Below are 13277 nucleotides of genomic sequence, written 5' to 3' on the forward strand. Positions count from 1 at the left end.
TGCGGACACAACCCCTGGCATGTGCTGACCGGACTCTTGCCCCGCCAACCTGAGCCCACACTGTCGAGCTGTTTGGCCACCTTTGAATGGTGCCGCCTCTGTCCCCTCCCTGCCCCCTAATGGGCATCTTCCTCGCTGGATCCTGGGACTCTCCGGCCAGCGGGGCTGGAGGCCTGCTGCTCTGAGCCCTTAGCCTCAGCAGGGAGCATGCAGGGCGCCCAGCTTCAAGCAAGTGTGTCAGGGTGTCGCAGGCCCCCGCAGAGTCGCTGACAGCCATTCTCTGGGGTCTGTCCCCACCCGAGCCCGGGGCCACGTCCCTCCCTGTAGCCTGGGCCCCGGCACGGCTACGCACCTCCCGGTGCCGAGGGGTGCAGTGCCACAGCGGTGCAGGGGGCATCTCGACGGGCACGGCAGCCTGACCCCCGTGTCACAGCCAACAAGCCCCGGGACGAGTGTGCTGTGGGGATCAGGGCGGGGCTGGCTGCCGGGCGCCGAGGGTTCCGGTCCCTCTCCTGACCCTCGCTCCTCTCCCTCTGCGGCAGCCTGGCCCTCTCTGGTATCGCCCGCGCTGGGCACCTGTCTCGGCCGCCTCCCAGCCCGCCACCTGCTTGGCTGCCCGCACACCTTGGCCCCTCCCTGCCATGGCTGTTTCTCTGGCGTTGGAGTGTCTGCCCCGCCCCCCGCCCCCTGCTGACCAGCCTCTTTCCCGCCCGCCCAGGATGCCCAGTGATGGTGGCTCACGAGGAGGACACGCAGATCCCCCCCGAGGAGACTAGCGCCGTGGAGCTGGTGGCCGCGCCCGCTGCGGGCAGGTGGCTGTGAACTGTGGCCTTGGCGGTTCCCACGAGGAAGCATGTCGAAGAAGGGCCGGAGCAAGGGCGAGAAGCCCGACATGGAGACGGACCCGGTGCAGATGGCCAATGAGGAGCTGAGGGCCAAGCTGACCAGCATTCAGATAGAGTTCCAGCAGGAGAAGAGCAAGGTGGGCGGGGCTGTGCAGCCGGTGGGCGGTCCCTTCCGGAGGCCGCCTGCCCCCCCCTCCCCAAGGCCCTCCCAAGCCCCGGCGGTCCTGGCCCCACCCAGGGGCCACTTTGCCTCTGCCTCCGACCGGGCGCTTCACTTCGGGGCTGGCCCTGGACAGAGGACGGGGTTCGGGCATGGCTGTGCTGTTGGCTGCTCACACAGTCTGCAGGGCCAGGCATGCAGTAGGCGCCTACTTAGAGCAGGTCTGGCTGCCCACAACCGGTAGCCCAGAGGGCCGGTGGACACACAGGAGTTGAAGTTCTGTTTCCTCCTTCGTGGCCCGGTCTCTGGAGGCCCAGCTTGGCTGCCGTCCGCAGGCCACCGCTCCGGGTCCCCCAACTGTGGACACTTGTCTGTGGTGGTCCCAGCCGAGTCCCAGCTTTGGCGGGGGAGAGGGGGGTGCTTCTCCATGGGCCACTGTGCCCCTTGGCTGGTGGGGCTGTGCTGCTTTCCCAGCTCTGACCACCAGGGGGCCCACGGGGTCCGGGAGGCTGGGGCTGCCCACTGAGCACCCTGAGGCAGGGAAGGTGGTGCCCTCCGGGGCCACCCCCACCTGCGCCCTGGGCAGGGCAGTGCAGGAAGTGACTAGAGGTAGGACTGGCCCCTGGGCAGGGCGGTGGCACAGACATCTGGGGCCTTGGCATGCAGAATGAGATCAGGGGGCGCAGCTTTCAGGGCGTGGGGGCAGAGGGTGTGGATGGTGACGCGGTCACACCTCACACCTCCGGGAAGGTTGTAGTGGACACGGCAGCTGTGTCGGTGACTTCCCTAGGGGGTCTGCGTTATTCCCAAATGCGCAGAACGCATGCCTGGTGCCATGGGTGAGGGGATGGGTGGAGTCGGGCAGGAAGCACCCCTTGGCACTGGGTAGGAGTCGGGGGCGCTGCTGATTGGCCTGTAACGGGCATCGTGGGCATGGCACAGCCCTGCCCCAGGCCAGGAGCCCCAAGGACGGGCAGGCTCTGCATTCTGCAGGCGGGCGACCTTGGCCCGGGGAGGTCAGGCAGTGGGCCAGCCAGCCCCGCCCCCTCTTCCCTGCTCTGCCCCCCTGCCCCCGACCGGTGCCAGGAGGACCGGACTCCGGGGCGCGCTGGGGACCGACGCTGCAGCCCAGAGTCCCCAGGGCGCGTCGACCCCCACTCCCTCCGTCCCGCCGGTGGGGCGCAGTCCGGGGTGGGCCGGGGGCAGCGCGGCCCTGAGCTGCCCTCCGGCCGCAGGTGGCCAAGCTGCGGGAGCGGCTGCAGGAGGCGCGGCTGGAGCGCGAGCAGGAGCAGCGGCGGCACACGGCCTTCCTGTCGGAGCTGCGCGCCAAGCTGCACGAGGAGAAGACCAAGGAGCTCCAGGCGCTGCGCGAGGCGCTCATCCGGCAGCACGAGGCGGAGGCGGCGCGCGCCGCCAAGATCAAGGAGGGCGAGCTGCAGCGGCTGCAGTCCCTGCTGCACGTGCTGCGCGACGGCGCGGCCGACAAGGTCAAGACGGCGCTGCTGGCCGAGGCGCGCGAGGAAGCGCGCAGGGCCTTCGACGGCGAGCGCCAGCGGCTGCAGCAGGAGATCCTGGAGCTCAAGGCGGCGCGCAGGCAGGCCGAGGAGGCGCTTAGCAACTGCGTGCAGGCCGACAAGGCCAAGGCCGCCGACCTGCGCGCCGCCTACCAGGCGCACCAGGACGAGGTGCAGCGCACCAAGCGCGAGTGCGAGCGCGACATCCGCCGCCTGGTACGTGCCCCGCGCGCCTCCCGCGCCCCAGCGCGCACCCGCCCTCCCGCGTCCCTCCGTGCACCCTCCCACCCGCGTCCCTCCGCGCACGCGCCCTCCCGCGTCCCTGCGCGCACCCCTTCTTTCCGCTTGCCCTCAGCCTTTCCTTCCCGCACCCCGGAGAGGGACTTTCTGCATGCGGTGCCCTCGGAGGGGCACAGTGGAGTCCCCGGTCCCCGGCTTCTCGCCAGGCCCAACTTTCCCCACCAGGTGGACGGCCTTTGGGTGATCACCAAACCTTGTCAATGCGGGGAACTTCTCTCCTGCAGAATGAGTTCGGGGCCACTGTACCAGCGCGTGGTGCGGGGCAGGTGGGCTGGGTTTGGCGGGTTCGCTGAACAGACCTGTCCCTCGGGTAAGGGGGGCGATGCGACTGGGAGCCGGGGGCGACCCCTGGAAGTCCCGACAACCATGCTTTTATGGGACAGGGATGGGGACAGGGAGGGAGCACTCCCCAGGGCCCTGGGTGTGCCCGAGTGTGTGTGTTTGAGTGTGAGTGTCTGAATGTAAGTGAATGAGTGTGTCTCTGTGTGTGAATGCAAGTGTGAGTTTGTGCATGTGTGTGCATGACTGCATGTGTTTCTGAGTGTCTAAATATGTGAAGTATATTTAAGTATGTGTGTGTGCATGTATGAATGCATGTGTGTCTGTGAGTCTCAGTGTATGAATGCATTTGAATGACTGCGAGTGTGCACATGGGTACATGTGTGCTTATGTGTCTGATTGTGTACTTGAGTGAGTGCATGTGTGTGTGAATATTTGAGTTGTATTTGAGTGAGTGTGTGTATTTGAGTGTGTGTCCATGTATTGAGTGTGTATCTGAGTGTGTGAGTGTGAATATTTGAGTGTGAGTGTGTGTGTGTGTGTGCATTTGTTGCCTCTGCACTAGAGTCAGGAATTGGACCTCCGCAACCGGGAGCTTCTACTGGTTCTTACGGGGCTTCTAGGATTCGTCAGTGGGAGGAGCTCCCCCCAACCCCGGCCTGGTGACACTCTGGGATATTCCGAGTCTGGAGAGTGGCCAATCTGTGAGCCAGGCTGCAGCGGCTGTGGGGGCGCTCCCAGGCCCCATGAGGAGAAGAAGCCCATCACAGCGCCTGCTGTCCAGCCTGCCCCTCCCATTCCTGCAGCCCTAAGCTGTGTGGTGCAAGAGGTGGGCACGGCCGGTTAGTACTGCTTCCCAGCTTGGACTGGCCAGCTGCGGTATTTTGGTATCCACCAGAGATTCGCAGAATTTTGAGAACACCATCAGAGCAGATGGGAAAGAACCGGGAAGGCGCATCTCCAAACCGACCCAAAGGAAGCAGGTGTGGGGCGTGATTGTCAAAGACGTGGAGGGGAGAAGGCAAGGAGGTGTGTGTGTGTGTGTGTGTGTGTGTGTGTGTGTGTGTGTGTGTGTCTGTGTGTCTGTGCATGCGCGCGCGTGCTCATACATGCTCAGGGACCACGCGGTGCTGGGGGTTGAGCTGGACCCAGCACCCCAGGCTGTCACTCTGAACCATCCCTTCAGCCCTGAGGAGGGCTGTTATTAATAGTATAAATAGTAAAAGTAAACTGACGAGCAAAACTTCAAAACAGTTTCAAGGGAAACATCCAAACTGAAAGGAGAGACGGGGAAACCCACGGAGAGTGCTGGAGAACAGTGCATCTGTCTCAGTGAGAGTCTCGGCAGTGCAGCTCACCGCCAGGAGTGGCGCCTCAGCCACAGAGCACTGTCCTGTTCAAGGGGACATGGCACACGTTCGTAAGAATATGCCATATTCCCAGTCGGTGGGTTGTGATTAAGTCGGCCCTTGGAGTCACACATATTTTAGGGGTACAGAAACAGCGAGGGCCAAACAGCTCGGCTTCCATTTCAAGAAGAGAGAACGTCAAATTGAGTTTCATGAGAGTAGAATGAAGGGACTGAGAAGGAGCCAAAATCCCCTCAAAGCAGGAAGTGAAAGCAGCGCCTCTGTCAGCTCCTGAGGCTGCCTGGCGTGCTGTCCGGGACATTCTGAACAGCCCGGGAGAGTGAATTTGACAGGCGGCCAGAGTGGGTGTAGTCCTGAATAAGTATAGAACTGACACCATGAGAAATATAAGGTGTTACGGGCCTGTCGTGCTGAGAAACGGAATCCACGATGGCTGACTTCCCACAGCGAAAGTAGAACCGATGGCTTCATGGCTGAACTCTGCCAAGTATGGACTAGTAAGACTAGTTCTGTGCAATTGAATTTTAACTTTAAAAACATAGACTTTATGCTATTATAAAGAAATAGGGGGCCTAAAGCCTAAGCAGGGAGGGCGCTTGTCTTGAATGTGGCCGCCTGGCCCCATATGGTCTCCTGAGCCCCACCAGGAGTGATTCCTGAGCAACCAGGAGTAAACCATGAGCCCCACGAGGTGTGGGCCCAAAGCAAACCAAAATTTCAAAAGCAGGGGGATAAATACATTTTGCTCCTTTTATTAATTATAACAATGACCTGGATTCCCAAACCAATGCACTTGCAAGAAACCCTGCCTTCTGTTTATATGGATGCATGGACACGGGAGAAGACAGCAACAAATTGAGCCCAGCAGTAAAGGGAAAGGCTAAGAAATATGAGTAAACAATCCACAAATTCGGCTCGTTTTCAGAAACAAAGAGGGCCTCCTCTGCGGCCAGTGAGTGTGTCAGTGATGACAGATTAAATAAAGAAAAGGCTGATGGGCCATTTTAAAAGATGTCACCACACACTTGACGAAGTTCAACTCGGCGGCCTGATTTCTCAGCACACCCTGATTAGAGTGAAGTTTCCTAACGCAGTGCCAAGCGCTGATAAGAATGAGCGTGTGGGTGCTGTGCTGAGGTGCAGGGGCCGTTTCCCCTCCTGCAGGTGAGCAAGACCCCGCCTCACCCCACCTTGACATTGCACTGACCAGGGGCTCCAACACAAACACCAAGACCAGCCTGAGAGGGTGGGCAGGAGGAAGTGCAGCGGGCGGGAGTGGGCAGGCCGTGGCACGCTCCCCGCCGTGAGGAGTGTCCTCCGAGCAGCTTGAGGCGAAGACGCAGACGCAGAAACCAGCCCCCGGGAAACAGGGCCCAGAGAACAGAACCGAGAGGGCCTCAAAGCGCCGTCTGTGACAACAAGGAAGCTCATCTTCTCCCGGGGCCTCCCGGTGACGGACCTTACAGAGGGGCTGCCTTCCCCTGTGCTCGTCTGCGTAGCAGGCCGAGGGTCTTGAGAACCCCGTCTGCTGGGCACCGTGCCAGAGTACTGGGAACAGTCGCACCACCCTTCCTCACACCTCCCCGGGTCCCCGCCACTGACGTCCCCTGGACGTGAGACCAGGTCTCTCTTCTCAATGCTCTGCAGACTCACTCGAACCCAGAGCTGACTCGGGCTGTGGCCCCTCGGGCCACGATGCTGCGCTCCTTCAGGGTGCTGTGGCCAGCGCAGCCTGAGCCCTGCAGGAGGCCGAGACAGCTTCTGAGCGACCCAGCCCGGAACCGAGTGTCCATAGCTCTGCTGCCCGTGGGGTGTTGACAGAAAAGCCCGTCCCCATACATACGCACACACACACATGCACACGCATGCACACACGCACACACACACGCATACATGTGCACACACACATGCACACACACGCACAGTGCAGGGCCCAGAGTGCTTCCTCACGGGCTGCAGAGTGCCCTGGTTCTGGGTCAGGGCGGAGACGCCTCTCCCCTGCCCGAGTGTGGCCTGTCGTGCTAAGGCAGCAGCCAGGGTACGGAACGTGCTTGTGGGGTGGTGTGTCCCCCAGCGCAGAGGCAGACCTGTGCCCACGTGAGACAGCCCCGCCCTGCCGCTTCCTCTGTGTGGCCGAGCTAGTGACCCCTAACCCCCCAGAGGGGTCAGCCTGGCGGCTGCTCTGTGCTCCGAGCCTGCCAAGGGGCCGCCTCCTTCCCCTCTCTTAGAAGGGCTGTGGCTTCCCCAGCCTGCAGTGGGGTCCGTGGGGGGAGCAGGTGAGTCGCCTCCAGTGGCCGCAGTGGACGCTTCTGCAGTGGCTCCCAGGGAGACTGCCGGCAGGGGGCAGCAGGGGGCAGCGGCCCAGCCTCCCGCCCGGAAAGCGGCTCTGAAGCCTGGGAGAGTGACGCCCGCTCTCTGCTCGCAGGCTCCTTGCTCCCCCTGCTGGCTTCTTTTGCACCCAGGCTGCAGCAGTGCCCGGCAGGCCGCCACAGAGGGGGCCACGGAGGGGGCCTGCCAGTCATGCCGGGTGGGCAGGCTTCCTGCTGTGTGTGTGTGTCCCAGTGTGTGTGTCCATTCTGGTGTGCATGTGTCCATCCATCCCCCTGTGTGTCCATGCCAGCATGTTCATCCATCCCAGTATGTGTGTCCATCCATCCTAGTGTGTGTCCATCCTGGTGTGTGTCCATCCTGGGGTATCCATCCCGGTGTGTCCATCCTGATGTGTGTGTCCATCCCGGTGTGTCCATCCATCCCGGGGTGTGTGAGTTCTGCAGTGTGACCGCCCCTTCCCCGACTGACTGCCACCCTCTGCTGCCCAGTCAGTGCTGTCCCAGCTCTGAGGGCTGTGACTGGCCGGCTGACACCCGCCTGCTGCCTGGGGTCAGCCCCCCGTTGGCTGTGGGGTCGCAGACAGCTGGCGCATCTTCTGGAGGCTCTCCTTGGCGTCTTCCGGGCAAGCTGGGCGGCTCTGGGTGAGGGGTTCTGGGATGGGGTGAAGATGCAGCTGGCGGGAGGGGGCACTCCTGGAACCTCAGACTCCAGCGTGGTATGCAGGGAGGGGGCAGCGGGTGGGCTGAGAGAGCAGTAGTGGTGGCCGTGGGGGCAGAGAGGGACCGGAGCCGCCTGCTCTGAGGCGCTGCTGGGGCCCGGATTGATTGATCTGGACAGGCAGGCTGGGTTCCAGCATCCCCCTTCTGCCCTGGACCATGCCTGCAGGGAGGTGGCCCCGCCACCTGCCGACCCACCAGCCTGTCCACCTACCAGCCCACCTGCCTGCTGGCTTGTCCACCCCACAACCCGCCGCCCACTGCCTGGTCCGAGTTCAGCTGAGTGGCCTAGACCTGCTAGACCTTCTGGGCAGCAGCGAGGCCTCTTGGGGCCCCAGCCTGCCCAACGGGCGCCTGCTCCTTCTTGGTTTCAGATGGACGAGATCAAAGGGAAGGACCGCGTGATCCTGGCCCTGGAGAAGGAGCTGGGCGTGCAGACCGGCCAGACCCAGAAGCTGCAGCTCCAGAAGGAGGCGCTGGACGAGCAGCTGGTCCAGGTCAAGGAGGCCGAGCGGCACCACAGCAGCCCCAAGAGGGAGCTTCCCCCTGGCATCGGGGACATGGCTGAGCTCCTGGGCGCCCAGGTGAGCTGACCCGCCTGCCCCCGCCCTCCCCTGCCCGCCTCCACCTGCCCCCGCTGCCCTGCTGGAGCTCTTCCTCCCCCTGAAGCCTGGATGGCAGCTTGGCACGCTGAGACAGGCTGGACCGGGCTGGGTCCTTCATTCCGAGGTGCTCACCCTGCGTGCAGGGACCGCAGGGTGCCTGAGGGACCCAGGCCAGGAGAGAGTCAGAGGGGCTGTGGGTAGGGCTGAGGCCTTGCATCCTGGAGGTGAGGTCACGAAGCCGAGCAGGACTCAGGGTGTCGTCAGGTGGCCTGACCCTGGACACCCCCGTGAGGCTCTTGCCTTCTGTGCGTGCTGCGTGTCCTCAGAGGCACCCGGGGGTTGGGAGCCCCCCAACCTGCTCAGGTGCTTCTGCCCCGGGGCGCCTCTGCAGGACCAGCACATGGACGAGCGCGACGCCAGGCGCTTCCAGCTGAAAATTGCTGAGCTGAACTCGGTGATTCGGAAGCTGGAGGACAGAAACACGCTGCTGGCCGACGAGAGGAACGAGCTGGTAAATGGGCTCAGCGGGTGCAGGGACGTGGGCCCGGGCAGCCCCAGTCTGCAGCAGGACACGGAGGTGCCCACCCCTGCTGGTTTCTTTCTGGGCAATAAAAATAAGATCACCTGTTGCTCCCTGGCCTTTGGGCCAGGCAGGAGTGTGCCCCCAACAGAGCTGGCGTGGTTCCGCGAGAAGGCAAGAAAGGGTGTTGGTACAGTGGGGCCCCTCTGGCCAACGACACGGCCCGGGCTGCCCAGCGAGTGTCTGGTGGTCATTACGAATGTTACCTGGAATGGCCTGAAGCTTGTTCACAAATCAAACAATGAAACCTTCGCGGCCCAGGGCAGCTGTTTCTGGAGGCAGACCTCCAGGCCTCGGCATGTGTGGCTGGGCTCATCCATCAAATGCCCTTCGCATGAGAGCATACAGGGTGCTGAGTCATTAGTTTTTAGAAGCGAACCTTAACCTCTGGCTAAAACTAGGAAACCCTTAGAGAAATAACAGTTTCCTGGCCACGTCTCCGTGTTCTGGGCCCGCAGCCTCATCTCAGAGACAGCCGCGTGTAAACCCCGTGGTGCCTGTCAGGCTGCCGCCGCCTCTGAGTTGGGTCACGGGAACTGGCATCCCTCCACCTGGCCGAAGGAACCCTTGGTCCACGCCACCAAGTCACGCTTCAGGCTCAACCGACGTCTGCCTGTGGCTCTGCTCTTGGCCCAAGGCGCACGTGCCAGTCGCCTGTGCAGCCCAGGGGAAGAGAATCACAGCCCCGACCCCTGAAGTGTCCCCAGAGGTGGGAAGGTGCCCGCCCATATCCTCCGGAAGCTGTTGGCCATGGCGTCCCCACGCTCTCTGCGCCAGGAAGAGGCGTGGACGCCCTGGTGGGTGGCAGGGGCCACCTCCTGGGCACTGCCCCCGCTTTCTCATGGACTGCTTCTGGCCCTAACCCTGAGCTGGCCGCCTCTCGTCATGCTGGGGGTGGTGCCTGTGGATCGGAGTCCTTCCTGGCCACTCTGGGGGGACTTCTGGAAGTAGGGCCCAGGGGCAAGTGGCATGTTTAGTTTTTGTTTGTTTTGAGCCCACTCCTGCGATGCCCAGGGCTTCCTCCTGGCTCTGTGTCCAGGGTCACTCCCAGACGGGGCCCCCCTGCGCGCTGGCCTCGCGTCTCAGCTCTGATGGCCACACTCGAGACTGCGTCTGCAGGCAGCCTCCGTGTCCCTGGTGCTCCCAGTACCTTCTTGGTGCACCTTCTTGGTCTTGCTCCCTGTGGTCAGGCTGGGGGCAGTGTCCTTCTGGGGGTCCCTGGGAGAGAGAGGCAGGCAGGGCCGCCCAGTTTGGACGTGGGGGTGTGGGGGTACCAGTCAGAAGGACGGCGAGAGGCTTCTCCCCGCTGTGTCCCTCTGAGGGAGCTGCTCCCTCCATTCCGTTCACAGCGGACATAGACCGAGGCCCCAGCGGGCGGGGCGCGACTGTGCCCTGGGTTTCGCGTCCGGCAGGGCGCCTCCGTTTGTCTGGGTTCTCTGACACCCCCATCTGCTTCCTGGCCTGGCCTCTAGTGGCATGGTGTGATGGATTGTTCTAGAAACCTCCTGCTCCCAAACTCCAGGGGCTGGGGGCTCTACCGAAGGGCTGAGCCTGTCCACTCCAGGGCTGGGGCAGCATGTGCACTTTTGTGCCCTGCCCGGGGCCTGGCACCAAGGGTCTCGACTCTCGAGTCTGAGTGGGAGGAAAGAGCCCGGGGGAGGGTGTCCTAAACGGACTCGGTCAGGGCCCCAGGCGAAGTGTGCAGACTGGGGGCTCCCAGCACATCTGGGGGTCCCTGGCACTCCTGTGTGAGGCCGGGACACACTCGGGCTCACGGGTGTGGGGCTGTGCGGTTCCAGCAGCCCCCGGGACGTGGGAGCGTGGGGTCAGGCCCCGACGCTGGCCCGTGTCTGCCCGCAGCTGAAGCGCTCGCGGGAGACCGAGGTGCAGCTGAAGCCGCTGGTGGAGAAGAATAAGCGGATGAACAAGAAGCACGAGGACCTGCTGCAGAGTATCCAGAGGATGGAGGAGAAGATCAAGAACCTCACGCGGGAGAACGTGGAGATGGTGAGCCCGTGGGGCCCTGCCTGCACCCACTGAGCAGGGGCGTGTGGGGGAGGCGTGGCATGGTGGGCGTGACCGGGGGTGTGACGGGGTAACGGGTGTGATGGGGAGTCGCGGGGCGTCATGGTGTGCTGTGGTGGGTGTCACGGGGTTGGCTGGGTGCCGAGGTGTGGTAGTGGGTGTGACTGTTGTGCCATTGGGTGGGTGTGGGAAGTGTCCCCTTCCCTAGCTCCCGCGGCTGTCCTGGACATTGGCCTCCTGTCCCCCGAGGCCCTCCAGTGCTGCCCAGTCCTTCCCCTCAGCAGGGGCCATAGTCGGGGCTTCCTGGGCGCTGGGAACCAGGGAACCCTCTAGCTCCGCCCCAGCCTCCTGCTCCCCCTCCTCCTCCTCCTCCTCCTCCTCCTCTGCAGCCTTTCCCCTCCCCCACCCCCCACCCCCGCCTCACTGAGCACTACCCGCCCCCATCCAGAAGGAGAAGCTGTCCTCGCAGGCGTCGCTGAAGCGCCACGCGTCCCTGACGGACCTGAGCCTGACCCGGGACGAGCAGGAGATCGAGTTCCTGCGGCTGCAGGTGCTGGAGCAGCAGCACCTCATCGACGACCTCTCACTGGTGGGTGTGGGGGCGGTGAGGGCCCCCCAAGCAGCAGCCCCTCGTACTGAAAGGGGTCCCTGCTCCGGGGGCGGTTTCCAGGGGGGTTTCCAGCCTGTCCCGGGGCGGGGCAGGTCGGGATGCGTCTCGCTCATGGTCTACCTCTAGCGCCCTCGGGATCCCACGCCCCACTGGGGTCCAGCGCCCGCTGGGTGCCCCGCCTCACTGCAGGAGTCCTTGCTCCCCTCTGCCGGGACAGCCGGAGCCTGAGACTATCGTGTGTCCCCGGGTGGCTCCAAGCCACGGGCCGCATGGCAGCCGCCACCCCTCAGCCCCTGCGGACTGGTCATTCTCAGCCCCGGCCCCTCAGCTGGGGAGACGGGGGGGGGGTGCTCACGGAGGGGGGTGCTGGGCTGTGCTGGGCAGCCCCTGCCACTTCCGTCCACAGGAGAGAGAGCGGCTGCTGCGCTCCAGAAGGCTGCGGGGGAAAGGCCTGAAGCCACCCAAGGTGAGGGGCGTGGGGCCTGGGGAGATGCTAGGCGTGGGAAGCGGGGCCCACCCCTTCCTGCCTACCACCCCCTTTCCAGACAGACTCAGTCAGGGCCCCGGCAAAGCCGCCGCCAGTGGGCTGAGAGAAAGCAGCCCGCCAGCCCGCCCCCAAATCCGGGCCGGAACGCCATTCCAGAGTCACTTTGGGAAATGCTGATAGAAGGGGCCCCAGGCTCCAGGCACGGCCACCCCAGACACCAACGTACAGGGCTTGTAGCTCCCGCCCTGCAATGCGGGGGCCGCTGGGGCTTGTGCTGGAGGAGGCGGCTGGGAAAGCGGGTGCCCGCGTGTGGCAAGAGGGAGCCAAGCTGGGCCCCCGCAGACACCCACGGGCCTGGCTAGGGTGTCAGAAGGGCCACAGGGAGGAAAGGGGCTGGAGCTTAGCAGACCTGGGTGAGGCCTCGCGGCACCAAAAGAAGAAAATGAGACGGGGTGAGATGAGACGGGGTGGGATGGGGTGAAATGGGGTGGGGTAGGGTGAGGCGGGATGAGATGGGGTGAGACGGGGTGAGACGGGGTGGGATGGGGTGGGATGGGGTGAGATGGGGTGGGGTGGGGTGGGGTGGGGTGAGACGGGATGGGGAGAGATGAGATGGAATAGGGTGAGACGGGGTGAGAGGGGGAGGGTGGGGATGGGCTGAGCTCCCGGGGGAAGGGCTGGGTCACAGGTCAGTGGGGCCCATTCCCTCTGCATGGCGACGGCCCCTGTGGCCCCGAGCTACTTCTCTCTGGAAAGACGATGACGACGACGGCCGACGGCCGGGGAGCTGCCAGGAGAGGGGACAGGGAAGGCGAGCACGGAAGTGGGAGGGAGACAGAGAGACGGACAGACATCGTGCAGGCTCTGCATTCCAGGCTTTGGCTGTGCCAGGCTCCTCTCACCCTCTGGCACAGGCCTGCCCTGTGTGCCTTGGCCATCTTCTAGGATGCCGGCCACCTGGGGTCAGAGGCCACCTGCCTCTGGGTGAGCTCATGTGGCCTGGTCAGTGGACCCGCCTCCTCTTGGGGAAGATCTTCAGCTCCAGGCACGGCAGGACCCAGCCACCCCTACCCCACCCCCAGCTTCCCTGCCACTTTCTCACGGGCTCTCACGGCCACCTGGGCCGCAGCCGCGGGCTTCTGCGCATTTGTCTGGCCAGCATCTGTGGCGGGAGGGCAGCTGACAGTCTGTTGGGGTCTGACCCATGTCCCTGCCTGGCTCCTGGCCCCATCCTGTTCCCCAGGCCACACGGGTGAACACCCTTTCACCTGGGCTGGCCCCAGGCCCGTCTCTGACAGCGAGACTGACGGGTGGTCCGCCTGAAGGGCGGACAGTGGCTGGCTCCACCTGACGCCCAAGGCCTTCTTGGAGCTTCTTCGGTGTTCTTGGGGCTGGTGTGTTACTGGGGGACGTGTGGACAATGTCAGAGATGCGGATGTTCATGCTGTCCTTCTG

At 63.9% G+C, this 13277-nt stretch overlaps 1 protein-coding gene across 2 annotated transcripts in view; it reads left to right on the forward strand.

The window, feature by feature from the left end:
• The window catches only part of JAKMIP1 (janus kinase and microtubule interacting protein 1), a 58372-nt gene that overhangs the window by 27302 nt on the left and 17793 nt on the right, over positions 1 to 13277 (forward strand). For both annotated transcript variants that reach the window (XM_056132774.1, XM_056132775.1), the window contains exons 2-8: positions 719 to 982; positions 2241 to 2735; positions 7890 to 8099; positions 8512 to 8631; positions 10561 to 10707; positions 11174 to 11314; positions 11742 to 11801. In XM_056132774.1, the coding sequence (XP_055988749.1) occupies positions 854 to 982; positions 2241 to 2735; positions 7890 to 8099; positions 8512 to 8631; positions 10561 to 10707; positions 11174 to 11314; positions 11742 to 11801 (1302 nt within the window). In that variant the 5' untranslated portion in view covers positions 719 to 853. The remainder of the gene's footprint in view (positions 1 to 718; positions 983 to 2240; positions 2736 to 7889; positions 8100 to 8511; positions 8632 to 10560; positions 10708 to 11173; positions 11315 to 11741; positions 11802 to 13277) is intronic.

The sequence above is a fragment of the Sorex fumeus genome, unplaced genomic scaffold (genome assembly GCF_029834395.1).
Source record: "Sorex fumeus unplaced genomic scaffold, SorFum_2.1 ptg000095l, whole genome shotgun sequence".
NCBI classification, from domain to species: Eukaryota; Metazoa; Chordata; class Mammalia; order Eulipotyphla; family Soricidae; genus Sorex; species Sorex fumeus.